The sequence below is a fragment of the Watersipora subatra genome, unplaced genomic scaffold (assembly GCF_963576615.1).
Source record: "Watersipora subatra unplaced genomic scaffold, tzWatSuba1.1 SCAFFOLD_42, whole genome shotgun sequence".
Taxonomy (NCBI): domain Eukaryota; kingdom Metazoa; phylum Bryozoa; class Gymnolaemata; order Cheilostomatida; family Watersiporidae; genus Watersipora; species Watersipora subatra.
In genome coordinates, this window is record NW_027045390.1 from 323,067 (window position 1) to 335,404 (window position 12,338).

At 36.1% G+C, this 12,338-nt stretch overlaps 1 protein-coding gene across 2 annotated transcripts; it reads left to right on the forward strand.

Annotated features, from left to right (window-relative positions):
- Positions 1-498: 498 nt before the first annotated feature.
- LOC137410414 (kinesin-like protein KIF21B) lies at positions 499-10,086 on the forward strand. Of its 2 annotated transcripts, XM_068095832.1 has the most exons (8): positions 499-576; positions 745-946; positions 2,395-2,503; positions 2,587-2,750; positions 5,542-5,706; positions 7,501-7,801; positions 8,367-8,566; positions 9,623-10,086. In XM_068095832.1, exons 4-8 carry the CDS (start codon positions 2,656-2,658, stop codon positions 9,675-9,677), a joined length of 816 nt encoding a protein of 271 aa, XP_067951933.1. In that variant the 5' UTR covers positions 499-576; positions 745-946; positions 2,395-2,503; positions 2,587-2,655; the 3' UTR covers positions 9,678-10,086. The 2 variants fall into 2 exon arrangements, with proteins under 2 accessions (XP_067951933.1, XP_067951932.1); XM_068095831.1 differs by having other exon boundaries at positions 2,395-2,750.
- The last annotated feature ends 2,252 nt before the right edge of the window (positions 10,087-12,338 follow it).

Genomic DNA, 12,338 nt, shown 5'->3' on the forward strand with positions numbered 1-12,338 from the left:
GCTTACTAGCATCATATTTTGACATATATAACAGCTGCTATAACATATATAACAGCTGCTATAACATTTATAACAACTGCTATAACATATATAACAACTGCTATAACATATATAACAACTGCTATAACATATATAACAGCTACTATAACATATATGACAGCTGCTTTCAGTTAATTTCTTTTGCCGCCTTGATCAGTTGATCACCCTTGGTTGATGCAACCGTTTAAAGGTCAAGGCCAAGATTACCCATATAGATACTATTCTACCCAGTATCTATACTAGGTAGAATAGCACCCATATAGATACCGGTACAATTCTACCCATATACGTATAGATACCGGTACTATTCTACCCATATACGTATATACACTGGTAACTATTCTACCCATATACGTATATACACTGGTGCTATTCTACCCATATGAATACTGGTCGAAAGCATTGCTAAAACCTTCATATGCTCATCAGGACTTGATATAATCAGCTGGTTTTTATCATTTCTAATTCTTGTAGAGTCTGACCATCTTCAAGAAGACCTGGCAGAGCTGTCAGGAGAGATTTCACTTAAACAAAGAAGTGTGTTAATAAAAGGGTGACAATTCTGTAACTGGTATAGGCTTAAATTTTAGTATAAAAAAGTTCATGAAAATGTCTCTCCAAATTTAAATATTCCATTTCGCACTATGAGCTATAATGATTCTCTTGCTCTGCAGGCTGAATTTTATTCTGCTATTTTAATTTCAGCAGAGATAAATCACAGTTGACCACTTCTGAAATAAAAGACGTGCGGTTGACACCCCCATCCTCGCCATCGCTGAGCAGGAGACGCCAGCCACTCCAGGACTCTGACAGTACTAATGTATTCATGAGGCTCACCAACACACAAACTGGCGGCACACAAAATAAAAAGGCGCAGAGCTTTGGCACCGTCAGCAGCTGTGACAAAGTAATGAGGCCCAAGTTTTCAAGTTTAACCCGTTGAACTACTTACGTAATTGTCTTCATGTGTTGACTAACAAATTATGAGCTGGATTTGCATGTATGTGAGTCTATACAGCCTAATACTAACTTACTGTGATACCTCCAACATCATTAAAATCATTCAAAAACAAATATTAACCGAGCATGGAAAAAACATTTCATAATCACGATGATGAACAGTCGCGTGTTTCTAGAGCATTGCTGACTGAGTACTGCTGCAAAAAGTCTCAGACTGAACAAACAGTTGCCCTAATGCCATTCCCCTAAAGATATACTATTCGGCTCACATTGGACTAAATAGGAATATTGCATCTCTTAGAAATTAGAAACTCAGGCTAGAATTAGTGTTGGTAGTCTCAAATAGCAAGAATTAACAAAGATTGCGCACCAAATCGCAGAGTGGTTTGTTATAACAGATGCGTTTCACTGCTTTGAAGGGGCCAACTCAATTTTGGCGTTATCAGCTCTTAGATAAAAGCCCAATGCGTAAACCTTTTGAATGGCCTTACAATACGTTTTCTGTAGTCTATGATTTTTACCATGCGACAATGTATTGTAAACAACCTCGCTACATCATGTGTCTGGTACACTTGTCTACACACAATCTATACACAATCTAGGCAACTAGTTGGGCAATTGACCTTATGACCTTGTGTATCTTGACTAGAGAGGTGATACTAGCCATGGCATCCTAGGAGTAACTTGTAACTAGGCAAGTGCTTACAAATGTTTGCTTTTCAAACAACACGAGTGATTAGCCAGATGAGCAAACAATAGGCATTCGTAGTCCATAGTAGTCCCATTGTATAACGACTTGGAGAGGTTTATTTATGACGATAATATTGAGCGATGCTGCTCCAAAGTACTCCTATTGTAGCGCGTTGCTTCATGAGCCTCTATTTTGATTGCTATGAGTTGGCAAATCGCTACTCTTCCAACTAGCCCCACTTTTTGCCTTTGGTGTTCTAGTAGCACACCAAACCACGGACTGCAGCACCTCTTCTTTACAAGAAAATAATAATTTTAGGAATCGTTATGATTTTAATGTTAGTTTTTCTAGGCTAAGCGATGCACTCTTTGATATAGTAAAATGGCTAGAGAGCATTAAATTAGCATTAGACTAACTACATGATATGCAAGTAAAATAATTATATGTTGAAAGCATAATTTTTATTCCCCATAAGCCTTTAAAACGATTGACGTAAAAAATTTCACTAATAGAACATTGGGGTGAAGATATTTTCGAGTCATCTTTATACCTGCAGTAGATCATTTATAGGAGGTATGATTGGTTTCTGTCTAAGAGCTATGTATGTGTAACCTTATCAAATTGTAATAGCGATGTTGTTACTAGAAGCTCAGCAACATTGTTACTTAAATTTACATGTTTTCATTTTGGTGGGTCTCTTGCAGGTGACAAGTTCCAACCAGAGTCTCATATGTGTAAAGAAGGCAGTTGGTCACACAAAGGCTGTACTATCTATATGTGCCGCCGACAATCTTTTGGTTTCTGGCAGTAAAGGTAAGTGTCAACTTGACTCTAATCTAACGCACTAACATATTCTAATACCTCATAATTGACCTGCGTTTCCTTTTGTCTCGCAGACTTGACGTGCAAAGTGTGGGACATGTCAATTGGTTCAGAAGTTTTGTGTCTTGGTGGCCACCCTAACTATGTCTCCAAAGTTCGATATTGCGAGGTCAACTGGCTTGTCTACACTGTCTCCAATTCATTTGTCAAAATGTGGGCCATGTATAACAGTGCTCAGGTAAGCCTAGCTCGACTCATACTTACTTGCTTTCAGATGCAATTACATTTATATGGCTACTTGTTACCTTCTCTACCACACATACAGTCAAACTGTCCAACATAAGATATTACAGTTAGTTCCTATCATAACGGTTAGTTCCTATCGTAACCGTTAGTTCCTATCCTTACGGTTAGTTCTTATGATAACGGTTAGTTCCAATCCTTACGGTTAGTTCCTATCTAAACGGTTAATTCCTATCCAAACGGTTAGTTCCTATCCTTATGGTTAGTGCCTATCATAACGGTTAGTTCCTATCGTTACGGTTAGTTCCTATCATAACGTTTAGTTGCTATCGTAACGGTTAGTTCCTATCGTAACGGTTAGTTCCTATCGTAACGGTTAGTTCCTATCGTAACGGCTAGTTCTTATCGTATTGGTTAGTTCCTATCGTAACGGTTGGTTTCTATCCTTACGGATAGTTTCTATCCTTGCGGTTAGTTCTTATCATAACGGTTAGTTCCTATCGTAATGGTTAGTTTCTATCATAACGGTTAGTTCCTATCAAAACGGTTAGTTCCTATAATAACTGTTAGTTTTTATCATAACAGTTTGTTCTTACCATAACGGTTAGTTCTTATCCTTACGGTTAGTTCTTATCATAACGGTTAGTTCCTATCGTAATGGTTAGTTTCTATCATAACGGTTAGTTCCTATCAAAACGGTTAGTTCCTATCATAACCGTTAGTTCCTATCATAACGGTTAGTTCCTATCGTAACGGTTAGTTCCTATTCTTGCGGTTAGTTCTTATGATAACGGTTAGTTCCTATCCTTACGGTTAGTTCCTATCAAAACGGTTAATTCCTATCCTTACGTTTAGTTCCTATCCTTACGGTTAGTTCCTATCATAACGGTTAGTTCCTATCGTTACGGTTAGTTCCTATCATAACGTTTAGTCGCTATCGTAATGGTTAGTTCCTATCGTAACGGTTAGTTCTTATCGTTACGGTTAGTTCCTATCGTAACGGCTAGTTCTTATCGTATTGGTTAGTTCCTATCGTAACGGTTAGTTCCTATCGTAACGGCTAGTTCTTATCGTATTGATTAGTTCCTATCGTAACGGTTAGTTCCTATAATAACTGTTAGTTTTTACTATAACAGTTAGTTCTTACCATAACGGTTAGTTCCTATCCTTACGGTTAGTTCTTATCATAACGGTTAGTTCCTATCATAATGTTTAGTGCCTATCATAACGGTTAGTTCCTATCCTTACGGTTAGTTCCTATCATAACGTTTAGTTGCTATCGTAATGGTTAGTTCCTATCGTAACGGTTAGTTCCTATCGTAATGGTTAGTTCCTATCCTTACAGTTAGTTCTTATCATAACGGTTAGTTCCTATCCTTGCGGTTAGTTCTTATGATAACGGTTAGTTCCTATCCTTACGGTTAGTTCCTATCAAAACGGTTAATTCCTATCCTTACGGTTAGTTCCTATCCTTACGGTTAGTGCCTATCATAACGGTTAGTTCCTATCGTTACGGTTAGTTCCTATCATAACGTTTAGTTGCTATCGTAATGGTTAGTTCCTATCGTAACGGTTAGTTCTTATCGTTACGGTTAGTTCCTATCGTAACGGCTAGTTCTTATCGTATTGGTTAGTTCCTATCGTAACGGTTAGTTCCTATCGTAACGGCTAGTTCTTATCGTATTGATTAGTTCCTATTGTAACGGTTAGTTCCTATAATAACTGTTAGTTTTTACTATAACAGTTAGTTCTTACCATAACGGTTAGTTCCTATCCTTACGGTTAGTTCTTATCATAACGGTTAGTTCCTATCATAATGTTTAGTGCCTATCATAACGGTTAGTTCCTATCCTTACGGTTAGTTCCTATCATAACGTTTAGTTGCTATCGTAATGGTTAGTTCCTATCGTAACGGTTAGTTCCTATCGTAACGGTTAGTTCTTATCGTAACGGTTAGTTCCTATCGTAACGGTTAGTTCTTATCCTTACGGTTAGTTCCTATCATAACGGTTAGTTCCTATAATAACTGTTAGTATTCATCATAACAGTTAGTTCTTACCATAACGGTTAGTTCCTATCGTATTGGTTAGTTTCTATCATAACGGTTAGTTCTTATCCTTACGGTTAGTTCCTATCATAATGGGTAGTTCCTATAATAACTGTTATTTCCAATCGTAACGGTTAGTTCCTATCGTAACGGTTAGTTCCTATCCTTGCGGTTAGTTCTTATGATAACGGTTAGTTCCTATCCTTACGGTTAGTTCCTATCAAAACGGTTAATTCCTATCCTTATGGTTAGTTTCTATCCTTACGGTTAGTGCCTATCATAACGGTTAGTTCCTATCATTACGGTTAGTTCTTATCATAACGGTTAGTTCCTATCGTAATGGTTAGTTTCTATCATAACGGTTAGTTCTTATCCTTACGGTTAGTTCCTATCATAATGGGTAGTTCCTATAATAACTGTTAGTTCCTATCGTAACGGTTAGTTCCCATCGTAAAGGTTAGTTCCAATCGTAACGGTTAGTTCCAATCGTAACGGTTAGTTCCTATCGTAACGGTTAGTTCCCATCGTAACGGTTAGTTCCTATCGTAACGGTTAGTTCCTATCATAACAGTTAGTTCCTATTCTCACGGTTAGTTCCAATCAAAACGGTTAGTTTCTATCATAACGGTTAGTTCCTATCATAACCGTTAGTTCCTATCATAACGGTTAGTTCCTATTATAATGAATACTGTGCCAACAGAGATGGACACAATGTGAGGTTTTATATCTTATGTTGCAGTTCCTCTGGTCTAGTGCATGACAGTATCCTTGTGGAGCCAGCGTCGAGCAGTCAGGGTATTCTCCAACAGGGAGAGCAGCAGATATTTGATATCCAAGTCAGCAGAGATGGACATAAACTATACACAACTACTGGAACCACCGTTCGGCTCTGGGACCTCAATACGTAAGTTGATGCGTTTTTTTCAGTTACGATCCCTAGAATAAAAATCTACATTTGTTAGTTTGTATGTTGTCCATAAATGTAATGTTGTTGCTAAGAATCCCTCTGATAATGATGGATTTAGTTTGGATGCCGGCTTGTCTTCAATTTCCTTGTAAATATTTGTGTATATTATAGTTTGAGAATTTTCCAGTTAAAAAAATTGAAGATTACGAAAATTAGAGAATTCTGAGGCACACACTCTCATTGACAGCTATTTCTGTTAAAAGCACTTTAAAAATATTAGTATTAGTAACTGTAGTTACCAAGGTTAACATAATATTTTGTCATTAATTTTTAGTGTTGTACATCACATAAAATTTGAGATGGAGTGAATGATCGATTTCAGTATTTCAGTTTTTCCTGGTAATTACTCAATCCAATCGTGATCCCACTTGATGGCCTAGAGATCAGAGTCGTTATAAAATACGTCAGACCTAGTCATTGCTGCATTGTTGGGCCTATCTGGTTCAGTCTCACCAGATCAATCTGTCAGTACGAAAATATAAAAGTTTGATGATTTTCACCAAGGGGTGTTTGTATTAAATAATCATGATGGGCTTCTACACCCCTCTATACGACATTTTTATGTTACGATGCCAACACCGGAACAAATTGATTTCGTATGGCAAGGGTCTAATGCAAATGTAACAAGCAAAATTATAGATAGGTAAAATAATAAAAAATATGAAAAGTTTTTTATAGCACATCCAAGGTGGGATACTTCTCGATATATCTACTAGCTAGTATATTGTACTTACTGTCATTAGAGGTAGGATACTTCTCGATATATCTACTAGCTAGTATATTGTACTTACTGTCATTAGAGGTGGGATACTTCTCGATATATCTACTAGTTAGTATATTGTACTTACTGTCATTAGAGGTAGGATACTTCTCGATATATCTACTAGCTAGTATATTGTACTTACTGTCATTAGAGGTAGGATACTTCTCGATATATCTACTAGCTAGTATATTGTACTTACTGTCATTAGAGGTAGGATACTTCTCGATATATCTACTAGCTAGTATATTGTACTTACTGTCATTAGAGGTAGGATACTTCTCGATATATTTACTAGCTAGTATATTGTACTTACTGTCATTAGAGGTAGGATATTTCTCCATATATCTACTAGCTAGTATATTGTACTTACTGCCATTAGAAGTAGTGTACTTCTCCATATATCTACAAGCTAGTATATTGTACTTTCTGCCATTAGAGGTAGGATACTTATCCATATATCTACTAGCTAGTATATAGTACTTACTATTATTAGAGGTTGGTGTATGAATCTTAGAAAATCCACCACAGTTGTAACTCTCTTCTATAGGTGATTTATGTACACAACTATAACCTTCCATAGTTGGTTTATGTACACATCTATAACCATTCATCTATAGGTGGTTTATGTACACAACTATAACCTTTCTTCTATAGGTTGTTTATGTACACAACTATAACCTTTCTTCTATCAGTGGTTTATGCGCACAACCCTAATCTTTTTTCTTTGTATAAGTCCAAGGGTCACTCCTAATGTGTATTTGATCTACCCTGTGTGGCATTTTGCAACTGACAGTTATTTTTCATTGGTTGTCCGCTTGCATGCACAACATCATTTAACCATATATATATTGTTAACAGCACTTACAACTAAATCTAGCAATTTAGCTTCTGCACCTTTTTGATGACTAATTGCTATATTCATTTAATCTGTGAAGGCTGGTGATCTGTAAAATATTGTACGTTTACAGGCTATCGGCAGTCGGACAGGTTGCTAGCGGCCACCAAGCACCGATTATTTGCCTTAGTTTATACAACGACTCAAGAGGGAAAGAACAACTCTTAACTGGCTCCAAGGATCATCTAATTAAGGGATTTGATATTTCCAATGAACAAATTTCAAATTATCCATTTCAGGCCAAATTTACTATGGACCCTCCTCACTATGATGGTGTTCAATGTCTCGCGCATCGTCAGGACATCCTTTTTAGTGGTTCTCGGGATATGTGTATCAAAAAATGGAACCTCAGTGAACCCTCTTCTCAACCACAGGTAAAATTGGTGTTTTTACAATACCAGGTGTTGCTCTATTTAATAGCAAAATAAAGGTGATAGTTATTTCCGGTAATGGTCACCAATCAAGATCACCACTTTGTAATAAATATTTTTTATTAGAAGTAATATTTGAGATGGAGTGAATGATTGATATCAGTATATCGGTTTTCCTGGTAATCACTCAATCCAATTGTGATCCTACTTGATGGCCTAGAGATCAGAGTCAATATAAAATATGTCAGACCTAGTCATTGCTGCATTGTTGAGCCCATCTGGTTCAGTCTCACCAGATCAACCTGTCATACGCAAGACATTATGCTGTGTCTCTCACCAATATTTGCAAATGTCTTGTAGGTTTGTTACAATACAGAGACTCGTTTATGATTAAAAGTTTCATATTGCAGGATTGCATTGTTGACTCATTCAAAAGGGACAAGTTGATTTGCCAGTGTTTAATCTTTACCATCTTTAATGCTGTTCACGCCGCTCCTTTCCGCTTAAGTTGAATGTCAATTTCAAACAAACTCCTGGTTCCTCATTCCTCAACTTGCATTGTTTTCAGTCAGTTAATGGCGCCCATAAGGACTGGATCACCGACATGTGCATGCTACCAGATAATGACATATTGCTAAGCTGCTGTCGCTCTGGTACTGTGAAGATTCGGTCAAACGAGACTTGCCAGCAGCTAGATGAAGTGCGTGCTCATTCATTAGCCGTCAACTCTATGGCTACCAACCGCAGCAATCTCTTTACTGCCTCTAGGTAAAGTAGTATATAGTACTTACTGTCACTAGAGGTAGGTAATTGTTCAATATATCTACTAGCTAGTATATCGTACTTACTGCCATTAGAGGCAGGATACTTTTCAGTATATCTACTAGCTAGTAAATAGTACTTACCGTCACCAAAGGTAGGTAATTGTTCACTATATCTACTAGCTAGTATATAGTACTTACTGTCACCAGAGGTAGGTAACTGTTCACTATATCTACTAACTAGTATATAGTACTTACTGTCACCAGAGGTAGGTAATTGTTCACTATATCTACTAGCTAGTATATAGTACTTACTGTCACCAGAGGTAGGTAACTGTTCACTATATCTACTAACTAGTATATAGTACTTACTGTCACCAGAGGTAGGTAATTGTTCAATATACAAATTAAGTAAGCTTATTGTAAATTTAATGTTACGTCTGTCAGCCATGTGTTCTAATGAGACACTTGGCCAATTAGCCAAATAGTATAGATTTACTGGCTTTTCCTTAAATCCAATTAATTCACTGATTACTGTATGTATTCGAGTATAATCACAAAATCTTATACCCATTTTTAATGATAACTCATGAGTAAGCACAAGTAGTCGCATAGCGTCTTGTTGCCTGATTTACTGAGAACCGTTCGCTTAAGCAATACTAATGATTTTTGTACTGACTGTGTGACTACTTACCTAGTCGATCGGTGTGGCAATTCAGATGCCTCAAAAGTGACGTTTTACAAATTGTATAGCGGTCAAATGATTGCGATGCTACTTTGTCAATTGGGGGCAAAACCTATTGATATTTTTAACGCGACTAGAACTCCTTAAGCATCCAACGTTGTTGATACGTCAAACAAAATCTTAAATAAATGCAATATATTGGGCTGACAGTTTCTTTTATAGTTATTCAATAGCATCATTGTGAGAATTGTGTAAATATGCCAAATGGAGAAGTTGATAACTTTGGTTGGTTGTACCAACATATCTTGTTCTTTGTCCAAGAACTTTTCATGCGCCACGATTTAGCATGTATAACAGACATGGTTCATGCTCTTTCAGTGATTGCACGATAAGGATCTGGTGGATGGACCCACATAAACTATACAGTTCATAGCCAAAGCGCAGATTCATTCTCCATATTCTCATATTTCTTGTCTGTATTTATGTAGCTATTTTTGTTTTCTTTTCGGTTGATGACTATGCAGGAAAATTATCTTATACATTCCTTTTTTAAATCAATGTTCAAATTGTTTGACCCATGTACTTTGCGTGTGTCTATATTCCTAGTACACATCCGACTATAAACTCTTTCTTGTCAAAGATCATCATGATGTTACATCATATCCATCGATGCAATTATTCTTCTCTTCTCGTCGATATTTATTTTAACCTTTTAAACACTTTGTCTGTTTAAACTGGCCGTAGATTTTCGAAATGCGCATTTATTTTTGGTGCAATAGGCTTTATTGTATTCAATCTTGTTCGTTGAAATTATCTCACAAATAAATTAACTTTAAGAGTAATGGAGCTGTCATATGTATCAACACGAATCCTTTTACTTTGCTCTAATTTTGTAAGGTACCTACATGTGTTTATCATAACAACATTGGCTCACAGCTAGTCTAATTTTATTAAAACTATACAATAACATCAATAGTTGAGTGTTTCATTGTTGAGCTGCATGCGTTTGCATCCTCGGTCCAATAAAAGCATGCATTTATAGATATGATAATTCACCTTAAGGAAGGAAACACATCAAAATGATACTTTTAAAGGCAAAGTAACAGTCCTGAAGGTAGTATTGCGAAGTAACAGTTATGAAGGTAGCATTGCAAAGTAACAGTTCTGAAGGTAGTATTGCAAAGTAACAGTTATGATGGTAGTATTGCGAAGTAACAGTGATGAAGGTTGCATTGCAATGTAACAGTTATGAAGGTAGCATTGTAAAGTAACAGTTATGAAGGTAGTATTGCAAAGTAACAGTTATTAAGGTAGTATTGCAAGATAACAGTTCTGAAGGTAGTATTGCGAAGTAATAAAAAACCTCATAATGTAGTCTACCATGTGGTCTTTGAAGCCCTCTGTGATACTTGCTTACTTACTCTACAGTTAAACATTGATAATGAGTTGGTACTGTGTGGGTGGAGCATGTTATAGTATTCCCTTTTTTTCCAGTTGGTCAGTTTGAGAAAACTAATATGTTTCTCAATGACTTCTCATCTAAAGAACTTTGAGTTAAAGGTTATTATTAAGGGAACGCCATTATCAAGCTGTTAGCAGCAGTCAACGCTTTCCAAAGGCTTTTGTAACTAAACATTTTAAATATTAATAAACAAACAATTTACTTGGCATCTTTTTAGTGATACCAAATAACTGACTCCACTTTCTAATTTTGCATTGCGACTGAGTCATGAATTTTGAGCGAGTTTTAAGAACTATCATTGAAATAATACCAGTCGCAGGTGCCAGTTTGCATTTGCTAACTAACGTTAATAATACACTTGAAACAAACTGCAACTAAACTTGTACTCTTGCATCACCAAATAAGGTAGTTTTGATTTGATAATGTAAGAAATATCTTTCAATGCCAGATGCGTTTTGAACATCATTTCTATCTATGAACAGAAATCCAATTACTACACCTGGAAGACATCATGTCTATCTATGAACAGAAATCCAATTACTACACCTGGAAGACATCATTTCTATCTATGAACAGGAATCCAATTACTACACCTGGAAGACTCTTTACTAACTTAAATCTTTAATTTTTTTATCAAATAATCTTATTCAAAAAATAAACTTATTGAAGAAGATTAATTTTTTAAACATGTAAATGTGGTTAAAGTGACATCTTGTTTGTATAATATTAATCTCAACTTTATTTTACTAATTTCAGTTTTTACATTTACATCTTGAGCTCCGAAATAACTGCCATAGGTGTGACCGTGACGATAAAAATCATTACCTTGTAAGGCTGTTAGGGTAAAAACATATTTTTTAGCAAACCATACCACCCAGGTATCGTTTGGAAGTATGGCATAAAGCAATGAGCCAGACGTTTGCACGCTTCACAATGCAGGCATGTTGAATTAGATCAATGTTATGTATATTTAACAGGAGAGTTTTCTCGCTGTGTCGAGAGCATTCACTCCCTACAAAAACACTCTAGTGAGTTTTTACACACTTAGTGATCAGAACATGAGCCAAGACTACATGTAAAGTGTGCACTGTTTGGAAAGTATCTCACGTTCCATTTTACAGAATACGCAGAGATACTTCACACCTATAACCACTCACACTTCACTAATTTAGTGTTGAGCTCCACTGCTCCGTTTAAAGTAATCTGCTTCCTCATTAGTATTTTGCAAAACTGTCTTTCACCTTCTTCTAAAAATAATGGTAAGTATTATTTTAATGCGAAAGTAATGGCATTAAAATTTCACACACCGACATCACTCAGTTTTCTATGGGTCATCTAATGTATTAAGGTAATTTCAGAGATAGGTTGAAAATATCATACCCTTTCAAGAGCTTCTGTCTAATTTGCTCTTGACAGCAAAATAAAAAATTTCCATACTGCAAGATAAATTTTGAGAAGATATGCAATAAGTCAAATCTTTACTGAATTCACGTAAGATACAAGATCCTCAAAAGCTTTAGTATATTTGTATTTGAGTCACTTTGTCTGCAAATATGTAATATTTAGGCCTACTGATAAAGTATAATCTAGCCACAACTGACTAAGATTTCAGAGCTTTCAGCCACTTAGAAA